At 36.8% G+C, this 19,217-nt stretch overlaps 3 protein-coding genes across 4 annotated transcripts; all 3 read left to right on the top strand.

Annotated features, from left to right (window-relative positions):
* The first annotated feature begins 1,534 nt into the window (after positions 1-1,534).
* Positions 1,535-3,342, top strand: LOC140791680 (peroxidase 72-like). The gene is made up of 4 exons (XM_073142291.1): positions 1,535-1,855; positions 2,048-2,239; positions 2,492-2,657; positions 2,754-3,342. The coding sequence occupies exons 1-4, from the start codon at positions 1,634-1,636 to the stop codon at positions 3,164-3,166; spliced, it is 993 nt and encodes a 330-aa protein (XP_072998392.1). The 5' UTR covers positions 1,535-1,633; the 3' UTR covers positions 3,167-3,342.
* A 332-nt stretch (positions 3,343-3,674) lies between these two features.
* Positions 3,675-9,451, top strand: LOC140792326 (calreticulin-like). Its single transcript, XM_073143250.1, has 14 exons — positions 3,675-3,866; positions 5,092-5,199; positions 6,418-6,610; positions 6,849-7,107; positions 7,191-7,247; positions 7,433-7,480; positions 7,565-7,651; positions 7,729-7,786; positions 7,887-7,954; positions 8,041-8,136; positions 8,224-8,271; positions 8,365-8,397; positions 8,485-8,541; positions 9,157-9,451. Exons 1-14 carry the CDS (start codon positions 3,773-3,775, stop codon positions 9,166-9,168), a joined length of 1,218 nt encoding a protein of 405 aa, XP_072999351.1. The 5' UTR covers positions 3,675-3,772; the 3' UTR covers positions 9,169-9,451.
* Positions 9,452-10,888: 1,437 nt separating this feature from the next.
* On the top strand, positions 10,889-18,368 carry LOC140792380 (phosphatidylinositol/phosphatidylcholine transfer protein SFH8-like). 2 transcript variants are annotated; one of them, XM_073143349.1, is made up of 15 exons: positions 10,889-11,134; positions 11,228-11,313; positions 11,848-12,148; positions 12,616-12,715; positions 14,310-14,576; positions 14,668-14,745; positions 14,842-14,943; positions 15,026-15,075; positions 15,165-15,264; positions 15,355-15,453; positions 15,543-15,656; positions 16,524-16,650; positions 17,062-17,465; positions 17,870-17,944; positions 18,032-18,368. In XM_073143349.1, the coding sequence occupies exons 2-15, from the start codon at positions 11,280-11,282 to the stop codon at positions 18,050-18,052; spliced, it is 1,872 nt and encodes a 623-aa protein (XP_072999450.1). In that variant the 5' UTR covers positions 10,889-11,134; positions 11,228-11,279; the 3' UTR covers positions 18,053-18,368. The 2 variants fall into 2 exon arrangements, with proteins under 2 accessions (XP_072999450.1, XP_072999449.1); XM_073143348.1 differs by having other exon boundaries at positions 10,947-11,134; positions 16,521-16,650.
* Positions 18,369-19,217: the final 849 nt, after the last annotated feature.

Below are 19,217 nucleotides of genomic sequence, written 5' to 3'. Positions count from 1 at the left end.
CTATATAGCCCTACCAAAGCATAAATTTCGATCATCTTTTTGAACGAAGTAGATCCTTCTTATATAAGATCTTCGAAACTTATGTCTTGGTAGGAGGAACTATTTATTACTAAAAAATAACCTTCAAGATTAGTGCTTTCAAAAAAGAGGCACCGTTAACATTTCTAGAGTAGCCCCAAGTTGCTATATGGACTTATTTGGTTCAGATTAATTGCATCCTTATCCCTAATCATTTAATACTCCAATGTAACATATATATATATATATATATATATATGTGTGTGTGTGTGTGTGTGTGTAGGAGTAATGCCACTTTAATATATTATTTACGTTAGGTTAGATTAGTCTTCTAGGAGCTAATAGTAGATTAGAGATTACTGTACAATTCGTATCATAAAATGTCTAGTCATTTTATGAGAAGGTTCTAATGTTGTTGACAATCGTGTATGTCCCATAATATCACCTTGCTTAGTCCTTCTCATATATGAAACTAATTAAAGCTATGTCCAAATTGACTAACTAAATTTCCTCCTAAAAACAATGAACTTTAAATCCCAAAAAAACGATGTGAAAATCAATTGATAGGAGACTAAGGAGAAGTCTAAGATGTGTATAATAGTCAAAGAGCAGGTAGATCAAGGACTTATTCAGCATTAGCTTTTCTTGAATTGTTATTATTATTGTTCTTTATTTTTTATCACCTTGAACTTAGAATAGGAGCTGCAGGAAACAAGAAAGAAGCAATCACAAGAGTTAATGGGCTGCCAATTAGTCAAAGAGCAGGTGGGTCTGCAGTCATTTTTCCCTCAATTATCTTTAACAGATAGCTTTCAAGTCATTTCAGGAAGCTGCATGCAGCACCTAAACCCCCCCAACTGAGTAAATAATGTTGAGTAGCATTTGACTAGTTAATAATTCTTCTCCTTATTTTTTCAGGACTTTTACACAGCACAGCATACCTTTCAAGAAAGTGACATAATACTGCTCTCCCATGGTAACTTGCATTGTCATATTTTGTTCAAGTATTCAATACTGTTCACTAACAATTTTAAAAGCTTGTAGTAGGATTTGGATTCATAATCTTTGCTTCGATATTATGTTTAACTTATCAATTACTTTAAACACTTAAGATAGATAAAAAAAAATGATGGTTTTAATATGTATAATCCCTAAAACAATGTTGTGGCTATTTTAAAGTCCTTCGTACATAGTTGATATCCTTGTCAACTTATGAGATACTTCACCGACATGGTTGAATCATAAGAATTGGCTTCTTTACGTGATCAATGTCCTTTTGATCACTTCCAACTCAAGGTTATACAACCATGCATAAAGGTAACTAAAGACTTAGTCCTTGATGGAATAGTAAGCGTAAGACTAATTAAGAGACAGAGCCTAACAACAACAACTCCCAACTCCTTTTACCTTTTCTTAAACCCCATCTGCCTAACCTCTTCTCTCAAGTCATTATTATTCACATACAAACACTCTTCCTTCCCTCTATAAATATCCTTTGCTCATTCCATCTATCTATCTATCTATCTATCTATCTATCCATCACAATCCCTTCTCTCTCTCTCTCTCTCTCTCTCTCTCTCTCTCTCTCTCTTGTAGAAGCTATAGGATAAGGGAGATGGCTGTTTCCATTAAGTGTCTTGTGGTTATCATCTCACTTCTTGCTCTCAGTACTACTCCTCTATGCTTCGCCGGCGGATATCTTTACCCGCAGTTTTACGACCACTCGTGCCCGAAAGCTCAAGAGATCGTGAAGTCGGTCATCGCAAAAGCGGTGGCGAAGGAGGCCAGAATGGCTGCTTCTCTTCTGAGGCTTCACTTCCATGACTGCTTTGTTAAGGTCCATTAAATTTCTCTCGTCATCACTAGTAGACATGCATGCATGCATGCATACCTCCTTACTTACTTCTCCAAGGGTATTTTGGTCATTCCACCCTCACTAGGCAGACATAAGCTCTTAAGCTTTTCTTTCACAATGTGTTCAAGTTCATACCAAAACCTAAAATTGGATGTGTGTATATCTTGCATGCAGGGCTGTGATGCATCCTTGTTGTTGGACAGCAGAGGGAGTATAGTAAGCGAGAAAGGGTCAAACCCAAACAAGAACTCGGCGAGGGGTTTCAATGTCATCGACGACATCAAGTCTGCGTTGGAGAAGGAATGCCCCCAGACCGTCTCCTGCGCCGACATCCTGGCCCTTGCTGCGAGAGATTCGACGGTTCTGGTGAGACCCTCTCTTTTTTCTTTCCAATTTGGCCCTTGTTAAATATTAATTTAGACTTCCAAAAATTATTCACAAGCCCCCATCATATCCATTGGGCCCCCAATATATATATATATATATATATATATATATATATATATAACCACCATCTCCTACTGGACTATTTTGGCTAACAACGACGTTGAGAAGAGACATTCTTTTCCTTATGTTAGTTTGTTAATATTATCTAATATGTTTTAAATTGTGAATTAGGCTGGTGGCCCATACTGGGAGGTTCCACTTGGGAGGAGAGACTCCTTAGACGCAAGCAAAAGTGGCTCAAACAACGACATCCCTGCTCCTAACAACACTCTCCCCACCATCATCACCAAGTTCAATCGCCAAGGCCTCGACGTCGGCGATCTCGTCGCCCTCTCCGGTAAGATCACCAACCGTCCACTTCAAAACCAGACAGCAGCTATATCTATGATCCAAATTTCAATTCTCATGACATGTGTCCATTAATCTAATACAGGTAGCCACACAATTGGGCTGTCACGTTGCACTAGCTTCCGGCAAAGGCTATACAACCAGAGTGGCAATGGCGTCGCCGACGGCACTCTGGAAGAATCCTACGCCGCCCGTCTCCGGTCGGGATGTCCACGATCCGGCGGCGATAACAACCTCTTCCCCTTGGATTTTGTTAGCCCTGCCAAGTTTGATAACTACTACTACAAGAACATTTTGGACGGCAAGGGTCTGTTGAATTCCGACGAGGTGCTATTCACGAAGAGCAGCGAGACGATGAAGCTGGTTAAATTATATGCGGAAAATAACGATATATTCTTCCAGCATTACGCTAAGTCTATAGTTAAGATGGGGAACATCTCCCCACTCACTGGATCTCAGGGGGAGATTAGGAAGAACTGCAGGAAGATTAATTCTTAAATTGCTAGTGTCTTGAATGCTTTGCTTATGAGATTGAGTCTGATCTTTACTTACTTATATATGTATCGCAATGATTCTTTTTCTTCTTCTTCTTTTTTCTTTAATTTAAGGTTATGTGACAAGCCCAGTTGCCCCCATCCATGAGAATAATAAATACTTTGCCATATTTTAAGCAATCTTCTCTCTACTTCTGTGTACAATTTGACATGAACTGCCTTCGTTCAAGTGATGTGTTTACACACACATTTGAGCATTTACGTTGTTTGGTTATGTGCTGTCTTACAATAATTATTAATTTAGTTTATATATATATTAGTTATTTATCAAGCTTATGATCTATATAAAATATTTATCACATATATATATACATGGGCCTTTTATCTTGATAGGGTCCAGGCCAATTAACTAATGGGCTAAAAGTTGCTGTCTGACGTGGCAGACACCTATTCTTGAAAAAATTTAGACTATCGCCTATTTCAGAAATTACTTTGGAAGAAAATTTTAAATAGAGAACGAGAGGCCTTCTTCCTCACTACGAGGAGAGCTATAAATATCCGCGAGCTCACCTAGGTCAGCACTCAGCTCAGATCGATCTCCCAGGAAGAAATGGCGAGGAGACGAGGCCTCCTTGCTCTCTTCCCTCTTCTCGCACTTCTCTCACTCTCCTCCGCCGAGGTCTTCTTCGAGGAGCGCTTCGATGGTAAAGCGATCCACTCTCATAACTGCAATTGATCGTACTGCGATTCTTCTAGTTTTCTCGATTTCGATCCTTGATCTCTTCGTTTTTAAGTTCGATTGATCGTACCTGTGGCGTTTTTATCTACCTGGTTAGTTGTTTTCGATCTTAGCGGTGTCGGAATGGATTGTTTCCTCTAAGATTCGGATCGGTGCAGAGTCTGGGATGTAGGGATTACTATGTTTTCTATCTGTTTGGTTGAAGTTGTTCGCGCTTCTCTAATGGGAACCTGCTTCTTAAAATTCGCTGCGACTTGGATCTGCTGAGTGCTTGTTTTACTGTAGGCTTTTATTAGGTCTGTCTCATTGTTCTCATAGTTGTGAAGTTAGTTTGTCTACTTTGACTGATATGGGTTACTTTCCTTGGATGAGGATGAGCAATAAACGTCTAGATCAGGTACCAGAAATAGTTCGAGACAACAAATTGGGACTTGTTAAGTACATTGCGAAGTACAGAGCACTATTAAGTCTAATGTATATGAACAGAAACTGGTAGTTCAGGTGATAGTTCCAGGCGAGCAATTCTTCAGATGTGTAATTGAAACAGGAATTCAAGTCAAAACTTGATTAAATCTGGAGATGATGTTTACTTGTATTTGTTAGTTTAGCTTTTGTCAGATATTGTTAGTAGTTCATGCAGATTTTCAAATTGTATGTACGTTTGAAGTACTATTTAGTTGAAATGGAAACACCACAAAGTAAAAAATATGGTATATTTTTTGTTGATGTTTATGCAAAGCTACACTATTGTTCACCATTAGTTATGATCATCATTGATATTTGTCTATCAGCAAATTAAGTTGTGTTTAAAAAGAAAAGATCGATTTTAGATATTCATTTGGCTTAGTTCACAGAGGAGCTATGAATTCATCAGCAGTATTTCTGAGTTGCCTATGGGATTTTTATGGTTTGGTCACATTGTAGACAAAGATGAAGCCTCTATAAGTTACATGCACAGTTGCAACATGGAATGATGAAATGTCGGTCACTATGAAGTTGTGACACCATAATAGCATCCCAAGGAAATCTACACTTTTCTATTTTATAACAACACATTTTTATTTGTGGACACTGAGCAACGTTATGTTGAAGTTTTGTTTGCTACGTTTACATGCATCTATGCTATTATGCATTGTTTTCTTGAGAAGGTCACTTAAAAATTTATCATTATGTTTTGATGGCTGATTAAGATGGGTGGGAAGAAAGGTGGGTGAAATCTGATTGGAAGAAGGACAAGAACACGGCTGGGGATTGGAACCACACATCTGGAAAGTGGAGTGGCAATCCAACCGATAAGGGTATTTGTTCTTCTGCTTTCACTATTCTTTTTTTGTCATTTTCATTCTTTATTACATCTAATATTCTCAAAAAAATTCTATAGCTATTCTATTGGTTGCACACTTTTGATTTGTTCAAAAATGAGAGTGAGATAATCATCTGGGTTATAATTATTTGACAGCCTTGCGAGAAGATGGAAAAAGCTACTACTCTTTTAAGTTAAAGGAATATTAATTCTAATAGGAATGTGCAATTCTGAAAGGGATTAGCATGTGATCTCATCTGTGAAGTTATACATTTGATCACATCCTATGGAATTGATCATTCGATTGGAAAGCTCAAGTTCCCATTTGCATATGTGTACATTACTGCTTGTCTCCAATAAACGTAAACTAAATGTTAATTTATAGAGAAAATCTATAAAAAGAAATGTTGTGTCTATTCTTCATTTTTTTCTTAGTATCATAGGATCTTACTAACTATGTCATCCTCATTACTGACACATCATAATTATATTGTCTTTTTAATTGGGATAGCATTAACTATCTAAATATTAAATAGAAAAACATTTTACTATACCTCAGTGAACATAGTAGGGACTGTTACAACGAAAATACTAGGAACTACTGGAAAAATATTTATAAAACAGTAGTAACAGCAGTTGTCCCCAATATGTTAGGCTGAAAGGTGGAATAACAAGGAAATAATAGCAGTTATTAATGTGTTTACCTGTTGTGTTAATTGGGAAGTTACCCTGAGAATATGAGATATTTATCTTTTGTAGTTTCTTCTCTTTGTGGCCATATTATTTATTCAATATAATGATTAACTATCCGGAGGTGGCAGTTTTTCATGATCTTTAATTCACATAAAACAATAAGAGGGCTTGAAACCATCATAGGAGTTGTATATTCGGTTATGCAGCAATAAATTATGTGGATCTACTTCCTTTACATATCCTTCCAACATGCTCTCCCTATTCTTACAACTTTCTGATACTCTGTTTCAAACTATCCAGCTACAGTAAAATTTATCAAAAGTTTTTCTCTAACAAACCTGTACAATTAGATTTAATACTTGAAATAAGTTATTAGTAGTTGAAATTGATCCAGTACAAATGTTTGTTTGTGAGGGTGAAGGAAATTTTAATGTATTTGATCAACTGAATGTATAGTCCTGTAGATCTAGAAATTTGTAAAGACCTCAATGCAGCACAAGATTTGTCTTCCTGTATGCAGGTATCCAGACTTATCCTGATTATAGGTTCTTTGCCATCTCTGCGCAATTTCCTGACTTCAGTAACAAGGACAAAACTCTGGTTTTCCAATTTTCTGTCAAGCATGAGCAGAAGCTTGATTGTGGTGGTGGATATATGAAGTTGTTAACTGGTGAGATTGATCAAAAGAAATTTGGGGGTGAAACACCTTACAGGTAACCAAGGAGTTTTTATGTATACAATTCTTTGAGATTGTAACCTCAATTTTGCTATCTGGCTGCCTAAAAAATTAGCTTGCCTACCTCAAAAGGAACAGCCTTTGGATAATTCTGTTCCTACTGCATTACCTAAAAGCTGTCAGTCCCCCTGCTAGGGGAGAATAAATTTTCGAAGTTTCTTTGTAGCCTGCTGAGACTTGTCCTAAGTTTTGCTAACAATTCATTGTTCATGCAGTATTATGTTCGGACCAGATATTTGTGGTTCTAGTACAAAGAAAGTCCATGCCATACTGACTCGCAATGGGAAAAATCATTTGATAAAGAAGGAAGTTCCTTGTGAAACAGACCAGCTCACCCATGTTTATACTTTCATTATCCAGCCAGATAATACATATAGCATTCTGATTGACAACCAGGAGAAACAATCTGGAAGTCTTTACTCTGACTGGGACATACTTCCGCCAAAGAAAATTGAGGACCCTGAAGCCAAGAAGGTCATAATAAAAGTCAAACTCTTCCTCGCTTTACATCAGCATCTCCAATATCTTAACTAAATATAATCCTGCTAATTTGCCAGCCAGAAGATTGGGATGATGAAGAATATATTCCTGATCCTGAGGACAAGAAGCCTGAGGTGAACACTGTATAGTATAAGATTACAGATTAATTTTGCCTGAAACAATTTTGGAATCTTGTCCCTTATTTCATATTATCTTATTATACACCTACATACTGTTCCAGTGTGAATTTCATCTTATATATAATTATTCATCTTATTCTCTTATCTTCTAATACTGTTTGATTGCTTATATTTTACAGGGTTACGATGATATTCCAAAAGAACTAACAGATCCTGATGCTAATAAGGTGCCTATCAATTTGTCATGTTTTCGTGATTTTTAAGGTATATTTGATATTTTTTGCTTCATGTATAAATATATTGATCGACAGCCAGAAGATTGGGATGACGAGGAAGATGGTGAATGGACCCCCCCAACCATTCCTAATCCCGAGTACAAAGGTCCATGGAAGCAAAAGGTATGTATAACAGTGAAACTCTTGCACTGTTGATTGACTGGCTGAAAGAAATATTTTTTTTCACCTTGCCATTGTAGAAAATTAAGAATCCTAATTACAAGGGCAAGTGGAAGCCGCCGATGATTGATAACCCAGGTTTTGTCCTGCAACCTTCTATACATATATCTGTTTAACTTGTACTCTTGGACTACTTTCTTTCTTACCTCTGTGAGGTAACTGGAACTAATTTATACAGATTTCAAAGATGATCCTGAGCTCTATGTCTTCCCAAACTTGAAGTATGTGGGAACCGAGTTATGGCAGGTAACATAGTATCCCTTTTGTTGCATTTCACCTATAAAGTGTTGTGCCGAAAGTTTATCTTATTGTTGGATGTCTCCTTGATTCAGGTCAAATCTGGAACTTTATTTGATAATATTCTGATCTGTGATGACCCTGACTATGCCAAGCAGCTGGCTGAAGAAACTTGGGGAAAGCACAAAGATGTATAATGTGGATGCCTTTGTCAATTGCTGCCATAATTTCCTCTGATAAAATAAGTGCTCTTATTTCGACATTTTCTCTTCTTGCAGGCTGAAAAAGCATCTTTTGATGAAGCAGACAAGAGGAAAGAAGATGAGGTACATTTGTTAATTTTCTTTTGATTCTCAGATTCACAAACATATGTTAATGTGCTTCGTTGTCTTCTTTTGAAATTATTGCTTTCTCAACAGGAGGAAACTAAGAGTGATGTTGAAGATTCTGATGTGAGTTCCCTGTGGATTTCCTTATCTGGTACATATTCTTACCTTGTCCATCTATTCATGACTTACAGTGAAACTTTTCCATTGCAGGATGAAAAGGAGGATGCTGATGATGATGCAGAAGAGGAAGATGATACAACAAGTCATGTATGCGTCCCTTGCTCTCTCTCTTTCTCTGTCTCTGTCTCTCTATCTCTGTCTCTGTCTCTCTATCTCTCTGTCTTTGTCTCTCTCCCTTTCTGGGTTGCTCACGTGTTATATCTGTGACGTTTCTGTGTATTCCCATCCATGACATATGAATTAGCACAATATGCAACTGGGCAAAAGAAGCATAGGGTATATAAATAGTAGAGCCATGAGCATATATTTGACCAACTCAATCAAAATAATGGTAACATGGTAACATGAACAGTTGCATCCAGAATATTTTTTTCTAGGTTCACTATGCACTACCATTTGGTTATGCTTGTTACTGAGCCTTTCAAGGCCTTCATGTTTGAGTAATATAACATAAATGCCTGAGGACAAGAATGTAGTTGTTCAAGCATCAAAAGTCTTCTGACCAAATTGCACTAGCAAAGAGGCATTTGTCTTCATATACTTGTGATGAGAACCAAAAACCACCATACTATTACTCCAAATTAGTTGTTTGAGCATTTATCTTGCTTGAAATTTACCTCATCTTTGCATTGTAGACATTCTTTGTTATTTACTTATTTATTTCTTGCCTAAATTGATAGTTTTCTCTATCGATTTCTGCAGGATGAACTTTAGGAACAGCAAGCAGTGAGAGTAGCAGTTTCTTGATTCATTAGACCCAATTACCTAGCTGTAGAAGAGACTGATTCGGTCGAGCTTTATCTATCTTTACCAGCAAACAAAACTGGGACTTGCTTGAGGACAGAAGCATTTCGTAGTCTCTCTTCACCATATTATTCCATTCTCGTGAGTCTTGAAAAAAAAAATGTGATGGTGACTTGCTTATGTACTCTGTCCATTTCTATTCCAGTGCCAACTATTGGATTATAAAAGAACTTTCTTAAGCTTTTTTAGAGAATATAATATTGCCAACTACCTAGTGATTCCGATGATAAAGAGGTTAGCTGGTTTGTTGTTGTCTTTTTCTTTTTTCTTTTCTCCAGAAGAGAGGTTAGCCGGTTGTTGTTCTAATTTATCTACTTAAAGGCTACATTTGTTCCAACAGTCCTACCTTTTCCTTCTGTCACCTGTGCATATTATATGTCTTTTCCTACTTAATTATTTCTGGCTCTAGAAATTTAGGCTGTATGTTACCTAAAGATTTCTCCTCTTTCTTTTTTTTTTCTTTCTTTGATAATTCAAGAGCATATAGACTAGACTTGGACAAAGTGATAATCCTCCAGGGCTCCATAACTGAGCCATAGAAAGGCCCACCAAATCTAATCAAAGTATTAAGTTTTCTAGTCTAAGCACTAAGTCGATACGCTACAGTTAAATGAGTCATTGTTTCGAGCTGTGACAGAGCCCCCTACTCCAAGTAGCCCAAAGAATTTTGTATGTAGCCAGTCTTGACTGAGCTATGGGGCAAAAACGAGTGAAAACAAATTGGGTCCAAGTTGAACCAAAGAAAAGCTGCAATATCTTGAACGGGGTATTAACAGCTGCTATATGTTGAACGGGATGTCTAATACGTTAGCCTTAGGCGGAGTCACCGTTCGAGTAAAGCCTTTTGACCTACCATAATCTTTCGAAGCTTTAAATAAGAAGAAAATAGCTGTATATGATCTGTTAGTTATTTAGTTAGTTAGTTAGTACTCTCTACGTATATTTAAAAGTTCCTAGTAAAGATTTAAAAAAAATTATCTACATGATCAAAGATGTTCTGCGTTATGTTATAGTACAATTAAGAGAGAGTAAACCAAACCAATATTCTGGTAAAAATCAAATTCATGTGTCCAATTCAGGTGAGATAATACAAATTCTATTCCTCTTGCCTGCTTGTATTGAATCGGCCCAATATTAATTTGTCAAAAAGCAAGAACAGAAAGAATTATGTAGGCTTAATTGGAGGTCAAATTCTTTGACTACATTGACCTTGATTTGGGAGCATTATTTTTGTGACCAAAGAAGAGAGTGGACTAATCATTGGAAGGATAGATAAGAAGAGGACCAGCTCAAGGATAAAAAAAAAATGTATGAAGGCATGAAGCATAGCATTATTTTACTTGACTCTTATTTCTAACAAAATATACTCGTCTTCACTAAGTCAACTCCTCACATTCATACTAGACGTAACGTAATGCAACGATGACCAATGAGGCAATAAAACAACTAAAATTATTATTCCTAATCCTGGGGACAAAATTCATAGCCGTTACGGTGGGGTGGGTGGGTCACCAAAGGCAACAGGCGTCGGCCCAATCCCGTGTAACCTTCTCCTGCCACGTGGCAACAGGAAGAGCGGGCCCCACACGCTGCTTCGCTTACTAATCGGTGTCCAAAATACGACCGACTTAAATTAAATTAAGAAAACGAAAATTTCTTAATCCCCCCGATTTCTCCGCCGAGGAATTGGCGATCTTTTGCTCTTTTATAAGTTTTATCAGCGTTCTCTTTTCTTCTTTCTAATTTCTCGGGCCTTTCTTCCTCTTCTCTCTCCGAGCTCCACGTGGAATCTTCCTCCGCATCCATCCCCTCTCGCCCAGATCGCTCGCTTCGCCGTTCATTATCTGAATCCCCACTTTGCGGCGGTCTTTTCGAGGTACGTTGATCTCGATCTTGATCTGTTTCTGCGCCGATCGGTTCGCTTCGAGGGCTTTTTAGGGTTTCTGATGTGAATGCAGCTCTTTTCCAGGTGTTGCGATCTGAAATATTCTAATCTTTGGGCGTTTGGCTAGTCGTCGATCATGTCGGGGCCACTCGATCGATTCGCGAGGCCTTGTAAGTTTGTTTAAACTCCAGAATCGACTAACATTTCTGTGAAAATTTTCTTCTACTTTGGTTTGTTAAATACTTGTGTCTCTGTATTGATCTGTACTAGTTGCATTCTTTATGGGTTCTTTACGAATTTTAGATCTCGGGGTTAGTATAGTAGTATGGTATTACGGGGCTGAATTTGGTTGTGGGTTGAGATTTCGAAGTAATGTGCTATGAGTTCTCCAACAGACTCGTAATTTGTTTGTTGCAGCTCATACAATAGCAAATAAATTTGATTTGTCATAGCATCAGTCGACTCTGCTTTACTGTAAATAGATATTAATCACTTTGACTCTCATTATTCACTTGCCTTCTATCTAAGAGACTACTAATATTTGGGGCTTTAGGTATCCGAGCTTTCTTCTCTATTTGGTGTAAAACAGCACATATCTACTTTGTCCATTCTCTAACAAGCAATAATTAGTTCTGACATAAGGAATATAATTCTATTACTGATGTGTGAAATATAATATTATGTGGAATATTATTTTGTTTCAGGTTTTGAGGGATTTTCCAGTCATGAAGAACGAAAGCAACGTAAGTCAGACGTTGAGAACTCAGAAGATGAAAGGAGAACGAGAATTGGGTCTCTTAAGATGAAGGCTATAAACGCATCAACTAAGTTTAGGCACTCTTTAAAGAAAAAGAACAGGAGGAAGAGTGATGGTCGAGTTATTTCTGTTTCAATTGAAGATGTACGAGACATTGAGGAGCTGCAAGCTGTTGACGCATTTCGTCAATCACTAATTTTGGATGAATTACTGCCTGCAAAGCATGATGATTATCATATGCTGTTGAGGTACCCTCAACTCTTCTTTCTTCCTAAAGTTTTGACTCTGCAAATATGTTTCTATGGTTTGTAAACATTTCTGGGAGATTATGCCTCTTTTGAATCTGATCTTTGTACTTTGGCTTTGCCAGAATTTCCATGTAGTACGTCTATATGTGCGCGTGTTTCTGTGCATGTGTGTTCAGAGGGATGAGTCCATATATATTCATTGTTTTGGCTTTTCCCATGTGAATATTCTTACTTGGACCACATCCATGAGTATTTGTTATACCTACAAGTCTCCAACCGAAGCCAAAAGAAAAGAAAAGTTCAGGACTACTAATTCATATCCTTCTAGTTATGCATACATCTCGTTAGACATATCAAACATGTGCTATATATAAATAAGTTCGTTTTTCTTCTTTTTAATCTTTTTTTTTTTTGTTGAAACTGTTACATTCTTGCATCTAATGTGCAAAGTACTTGATTTATTTTAGATTTTTGAAAGCAAGGAAATTTGATATTGACAAAGCAAAGCACATGTGGGCTGAAATGCTTCAATGGAGGAAGGACTATGGTGCTGATACTATAGTAGAGGTAAAATTCTTTTCTTGATCTATCTCTATAAGGTCCACGAATGTTGATATGAAGAGCATCACTTAGTATGATAATAACATATAACAGTTACCACCGTACAACTTGTGATCCTAGGTTTTAATTTATGGAAACAACCTATCTGGACTACACACACATCTTGCTCTTACAAGACACTTCATCCATGCGAACTATTCCATTATATATAATGCTGGAATAAAATGGCTGAGTTATAACTTCTCTGCACAAGCCTTAGTTGGAGCTATTTTTACTAATATTTGTAGATACAAAAAGCATATGTTGCAGAGCTAGTTGAGAAATATTACTAGACATGCAGCAAAATGCATCAAGAGACCTGGAGGAAATTTATAGATGAAGTCTTTATAAGATTTGATTCCTCCCCCCTCCATTTTATGCATTGTATTATTTAGGATGTAGCAACTATGATTCTGTTAGTTTTAAAAGTATCAGTTGTGATGTTCTCCTAGAGGAGCTCTGACAATCTCTTACCAGTTACCATATTGCCGACGATATATAATTGTGTGCATAATATGATTTAGAACATCAAGGTTAATGGCACATTGATATTTGTCAGAGTTGTTTAGGCAGATGTGAGAAGGTCAGATGAGGTACCACTCTAATGTCATAGATTCCCTCTGGATTGTGGCAGTTGTGTATCTATGTACAAGAAGTAATTTTCTTTATGTAAAGGTGGGATGTATGAAAGGGTAAGTGCTTTTGTAACTTATAAGATAGTCTCCATTGTCTAGTTGTTTGAGATGTGTTAGTGGATGTGTGTAGAGCAGAAACTGTCAAGAAAATGGATAGTGTATAGAGTAGAAGAGATCTATGGTAATTACATGGTGCAGGACCAATCTTCAATTATGACCTACGGACATTTCTTTGAATTGTTAGGATACTAAATTCAGTATATTCTAGTAATTACTTCCTTGCGATAGGTGCTTTCTTTTCCTTCTGTCCATAACTAGCTCCAGTGACTAAGAAGGGACAAACTATAACCTAAGGTAGCGTTAATGTTTGTCTGACGACCACTACAGAGAAAAGCAACAACTAGGATTTTGGTTGCCCTACTGTAACACTACTCTGCAATAGCAACAACAACAATTGCCTCTATGTAAGGAACAACAACTTTTCTTGCCAATACATATGACTCTTTTGAGATTCATTTGTGTTGTTTGACTGCCTTATATCTAGGCACCCGCCTAGTGCCGAGATGCTAGGCAACCCCTAGCCGCCTGCCTATTGTCTACATTTTTTTTAAAACATTGCAAATGATGATGGATCACATTTTTATTTTCATTCTTTTTCAAAAACAGTAATATCCTATTATATCGATGAATTAATGTAGTCTTATCCAAGAAACTGCTTGTTGTTGCTGTAGATTTTCTGTTGTCACTTTGATGTTCTTGGCGCTGAACTTGCTGTTAGCTCTTGATAGAGGAACCTTCTGTACTAACTTTATTCCCCTTGATGATATTTTATTGCTCCTCCTGATATTGTAGTACAGGCTTCATTTATTTTTGTAGTTGTCATTAAGTCAGTTGATTATTGTCTAACGGACCCTATTTTCTCATAGGATTTTGAGTTCACTGAGTTAGATGAAGTTCTACAGTACTATCCTCATGGTTATCATGGTGTTGACAAAGAAGGAAGACCTATCTATATTGAAAGACTGGGGAAAGTTGAACCAAACAAACTCATGCAGGTAACAACTATGGATCGTTATGTAAAGTACCACGTAAGGGAGTTTGAGAGGTGCTTTCTGATCAAGTTTCCAGCTTGCTCAATTGCTGCTAAAAAACACATTGATTCAAGCACAACAATTCTAAATGTTCAAGGCGTGGTACGTTATTAAATTTGGTATCATGCATAGATATTGTCTTACTGTAGTATGTTCTTAAGCAAATCGTTGATGCTTGTAATGTTGTTTTTAGAGTTTGAAAAACTTCAGCAAGACTGCCCGAGAACTGATTGTTCGGTTGCAGAAGATTGACAGTGATAACTACCCAGAGGTTTGTGATTATATTCCTATTATTAGGTCTAAAAGAGGGCTGTATTTATTTTCATGAGATTCACCTGACAGTAGTATCTCCTGATGGTCCCTACAGACATTGTTCAGAATGTTTATCGTCAATGCTGGTCCAGGCTTCAGGCTGTTATGGAGCACAGTGAAGTCTTTCCTTGACCCAAAAACAACTTCAAAAATACATGTGAGTAATTCAATTCTGTTGTGAAGTTTGCCCTACAGATTTAGGAATTGCATATTAATACAATCTCTAATAATTCCTTCAGGTTCTTGGGACTAAATACCAAAGTAAGCTCTTTGAAATAATTGATGCCAGGTAAATGCAGTGCCATTTGTTTGTTCTTGCATATAATAAGATTTCATGTTTAGAATTTCTTCTAACTTCTTAATTCTTAAATTTATTAGTGAGCTGCCAGAATTTCTTGGTGGTTCTTGTACCTGTGCCGAACTTGGAGGTTGCCTTAAATCCGAAAAAGGCCCTTGGAAGGACCCAAACATATCAAAGGTTTCTCCATTTACTGGCATATTTTATTTATTTTTACATGCTTCGTACATTTCTTTATTTATCATTCTGACACTATTTGCTAATATCCAGATGGTCCTAAGTGGTGAAGCACAATGTACCAGGCAAATTGTAACTGTCTCCAACAGCGAGGGGAAATTTATTGCTTATGCTAAGCCACAGCTCCGTGCAGTAAGGGTTTTAATGATGTTAGTATAATTCATCATTTATGGTCTGACAATTTCCAATGAAATAGGTGTTTTTTTCTCTTGTTGGAACAGATAAAGGGTAGTGATACATCTGCTGAGTCTGGTTCAGAAGCTGAAGATGTTGCTTCCCCAAAAGCATTAAGGAGTTACATGGCACATCCTCAGTTGACCCCAGTTCGTGAAGAGGTAAGTTGAATTTATATGTTGTGTACAAACGGCACACATCTTCCTGTTAAAATCACTTTTGTCTAAGGTTGTGGTGTTAAAATGGTCATCTTGGATGTGTAACATGGGCTTGGGATAGTGACATGATTTCTGTTATATTTTCCTAAGTAATTTGTTATTCTGAGGATATCATAACAACCAAGATGGCAAACATTCTTCATTTGGTCTTAACGGGCTGTTATCCTGGCACCTTTTGCTCAACCTTAACCTACGTGCCAACAAGGTTTAAGGAGTAGGGTATCATCCATGAGAAGATGCCATCACTATTTACATTTGCTTCCAAAAAGAATATAAATGACTTTTCTAATGTTTTAGTTGAATTTCGGTAATTTGTCCTCTTTAGCTAGTTATTTCGAAATTCTAGTGGTGTTTACACATGCATGTCATAATTAATAATTAATATAGATGATACCTAGCATCAACACTCTTAATCTTGTTAGGTGAAATTTGTCGTGAACTTCAATGCCTATGCATTATGTTAGAAGGCATATCTTGATAAGAACTGTACTGAATTAAACTACTATGGTATTACCAAATGCCCTATGTAACTTATCCACCAAAATTGACATAAGTTCTTTCGATATATGAAAAGTTTATTTGTAGTGTTTATCAATAAAATTAAATCCCTTCTTCTTACAACTTCATCCACTATCTCATATCCAACAATTATCAATCCAAGTAGACACAAAATATGTAATACAGTGTATTTTGTCAAATATTGGTTGTGTAATTTTTGGTGGCTTATGATATGTCGTGCCATATTATGAATTCTGGAAGAGGTTACAAGAAGCTGATATTATAGATCTATGTATCTCTAATTTCTAGCAGGTGAAAATGGTCAAAATGGCTAGCTTTTCAGTTGGACTTTATGATGAAGGTGTTCCCATAGTTGACAAGGCTGTGGATGCAGGATGGAAGAATGAAGTTCCTAATAAGAGGCTCTTTCCATCTAAAGGTTCATTTATAATCTTCTAATTAATTATCTGTCATATACTGCAACCTCATCTGGCTTTTGGATACCGATTTCCAAAGACCATATGACCCAATACATAATATCTCATGATGCTTTCCCAATCATGACCATATAAATTTAGCAAACTCAGCATTTATATATTCCAATTCTTTCCATGAAGTAGACTAATTAACTGAACTGAAGAAACACTTCTGAAGTATCTTAAAATGACTTCTGTATAGACAATAAGTTGAGCTCTTTATAAGGTTTTGTAGTCAGATAAGTTTGAACACAGCCAATGTCAGATGATTCTTGTGAACAAATCTGTCTTAAACATCATTCTTTGAAATCTTTACTTTTTGTTACTGAATTGATCAGCGGCCATGACAAATTTTTCCATTATCCTTAATCCAGGGACTACTTCACTGCCCAGTACACTCAAACATCCTGAAGGCCTTCGTGCACAAATAGTTGCATTGCTTGTGGCATTCCTCATGACAATCCTCACGATTCTTCGCTCAGTCACATGCCGTGTGGCGAAAGCTCTACCAGACAGAACATCTGAGCTAGATGACCACTTTTCTGCATTTTCACTAGACCCTTCACCAAAAGAGGAATTTCGCCCTCCTTCACCTGCTCCTGGGTTCGCCGAAGCAGACCTCCTTTCCTCAGTCTTGCTAAGGTTGGCAGAGCTTGAAGCGAAGGTTGATATTCTTCAAGCAAAACCATCTGAAATGCCATCTGAGAAAGAAGAGTTGCTTAACGCTGCTGTTTGTCGTATGGATGCATTAGAAGCCGAGCTTATAGTTACTAAAAAGGTATACTTTTACAAACCTATTACCCTCTTGGATGATTATCAGATTCTCCATTTATTGTTCACTAAACATGGGACTGTGCAATAATTTTGCAAAATGATAGTGTTATGCCAAATAAGAAAAGCTTGACAAAACCTTTTTTCTTTCAACGCCACATTATGAACATGTAAATCAGTTAGTTATAACTCACATGATAGCACTTCATCTAGAGATTTTGTCACCTTACATTTGGTTTCTTCCTGCTCCAAAATAGGTGTCTTTGTCTTCCCTTTTTTCCTGTCTTTCTTTAGAATATTTCTCCTTTCCACCATGCACATGGACTCATGTGAGTCATATTATCTACCCTGGAAATGAATCAATAAGACTTGCTTTGTCTTTCTGTATGCTGATTCTCTGATATCTTCTAGGCTTTGCATGAAGCTCTAATGGGGCAAGAGGAACTGCTCGCATATATCGACCGCCAAGAGGCAGCCAAGTTTCAGGTTTTTAGCCCTCCCAAAACATTCCTGTTTTATTTGAAGATTTGTGCTTTCACAATACTGAATGTGTCCTAAAATAAACCTTTGCAGAAGAAGAAATTTTGCTTCTGAAATGAGAGGGTGCACAGATACATTTAATCTTTCAGTTCTTCGGCGTTCCTCCCAAAAAGAAGATCTTGAGGTGTAATTATTGAGACTAACTCGAGTGGCAAGCATCACTGAGCTTCTTTGACTGTAAACTGAAATAAAATTGTATCATTACATTGCTCTCTACTGCTGCCTTTCCAGAGCAATTTTTCCTTTGTGAGAAACACAGTTCTAAAGGAACGAAATTGGCAATTTCATGCTGTAGATGCTAGATAGCAAAAGAAGTAAAGGAGGCTGTTTCTTTTGTTTATAAATAAGAGACCTTTTTTTGTTTTCTTAATCTTTTGCTTCTATTTGAGAGAACAAAGTAGACTGCTCTTATGACAGCATTCTCTATTATGGCCATTTAGACTAAGAAAACTTGTAGTAACATTGTCTATGATTCGCTTGGATGTATCATGCGTGCGTGCGTGCGTGCAGTGATGTACAGTGATGTAGTAAAAATAAACAATGTTTATAGTTTTCTCGACACTCCAACAAGTAATTTTATATAACTTCGTCCTGATGGAGATGATGATCGATATTCTCTTGAATGGTAATCCCTTGAATTCGCACACAGATTGAGAAAGAAGTTCTCGAGTTTAAAAGATGTAAAGCTAAAGTATGGCAGACAGAGAGTAAGTGCATCTCTCTAAAGTCTAAACGCTTGGCCATGGTGTTGGGACACGAGATCTTTTTGCAATTTTGGGTCTTGGATTTGCCAATTCCAGGGTTGGGTCTTTCGATAGATATAGTGCTTAATTGGCCAAAACCACATTTAACTTATAATATATGTGATTAGAAACCTCTTAACAAGCAAAATCAAAGCTTGCAAATTGGTGTTAATGCATTGACTAATTACTTGTGTTCTATTCTGCTGCTTCTTTTATAGTTACTGTACATTCTTGGTTTCTTTATCAGATAACCCTATAATCCAGCTAGAACCGTTTTCAACCCCTAATTTTATCAGATTTATGAGAAACAAATAATTCAATAAAAACTATAAATTTCTCTCTAATGTCAAATAAAATTAATTAAAAATATGAATCATATTAACTGAAAAGTACTGATTACTCTCCTATATTATTTCTCTCTTCTTGACGTCTCTTTTTATACAACAAAAAAGTAACAATAAATCACAAGTCAACAA

Source organism: Typha latifolia, chromosome 7 (genome assembly GCF_019914945.1).
Source record: "Typha latifolia isolate L0001 chromosome 7, TyphaL0001v2, whole genome shotgun sequence".
Taxonomy (NCBI): domain Eukaryota; kingdom Viridiplantae; phylum Streptophyta; class Magnoliopsida; order Poales; family Typhaceae; genus Typha; species Typha latifolia.
Note: the sequence above shows the minus strand (reverse complement) of the source record. Positions and strands in the feature narration are given on the sequence as shown.